We start from the raw sequence: 922 nt of genomic DNA on the forward strand, positions 1-922 counted from the left end.
AATGGAAAGTACACTGCATCTTGACAACCTTGTTTAAACACCAGGACAAGAAACAGGTTACGCTGAGGCCACTTCTTACACCTACAATTGGCACCCTGGAGGCATGCCTGTCTTCGATGTAATCTCTCATTTTAAGAGTTGATCCCGTCATCTGGCTCAGGCGAGTGGAGGGGAGAAGTTGTAGGCACCTTCATTTTGCTTCTGTGGCCCAGCTGGGAAGTCATCAGCCCATTAGGGAACAATCTTGCAGTTCTCTGCCACCTTCAACCAGTCAGAGGTGAAGCGGTAATTAGGTGAATTGCCAGGCTTTATGGCACCTTTTCTTTCAAGGGCTTGTGCATGACATGTGTGTTTCAGAAATTAGACGCCGCGGGTCCAAAGATCCCCTGGTGAAGGCTCTTCAGCTGCTGGACAGCCCCTGCGAGCCAGGAGAGAACGGCCTGAAGTCAGAGACGTCCGCCAAAAGACGCAGCTCCAAGGACCTCCTGGGGAAGCCGCCGCAACTGTACGACACTCCCTACGAGCCTGCAGAAGGCGGCCCCAGGGCCGAGGGGAAGGCGCGGCCCCCAGACAGCCGGCTGCCCGAGAACGACGAGAGGCCGGCGGCGGAGTACGAGCAGCCCTGGGAGTGGAAGAAGGAGCAGATCGTGCGGGCGCTGTCAGGTGAGGGCGGAGCCTGGCCTCGGGCCTCCCTGCCCAGAAGCCGCCGCCCACCGCGGCTTTCCAGCCGCGTCCTTTTCTTGGTGCTCCTCACTGCAGGTCTCTTTTTTCCAAGGAATTTAATATAGGGAATAAGAATCTGCCTATAGTTGAAAGACCAGGACTGAGATTGAAGGCTTCCTGATGGGCGCTTAGAAGAGCCACAACACTTTGGTTCTGTTGGTCTATAGCACCAGTTCTAGTTGTCCAGGCTCTAATCATC

General features: G+C 55.4%; 1 protein-coding gene across 1 annotated transcript in view; it reads left to right on the top strand.

Annotated features, from left to right (window-relative positions):
• Positions 1-922, top strand: part of SHE (Src homology 2 domain containing E) — a 22046-nt gene that overhangs the window by 16778 nt on the left and 4346 nt on the right. The window contains exon 3 of the mRNA XM_012658475.1: positions 358-663. Within this exon, the coding sequence (XP_012513929.1) occupies positions 358-663 (306 nt within the window). The remainder of the gene's footprint in view (positions 1-357; positions 664-922) is intronic.

Source organism: Propithecus coquereli, unplaced genomic scaffold, assembly GCF_000956105.1.
Source record: "Propithecus coquereli isolate 6110/MARCELLA unplaced genomic scaffold, Pcoq_1.0 Scaffold59, whole genome shotgun sequence".
Taxonomy (NCBI): domain Eukaryota; kingdom Metazoa; phylum Chordata; class Mammalia; order Primates; family Indriidae; genus Propithecus; species Propithecus coquereli.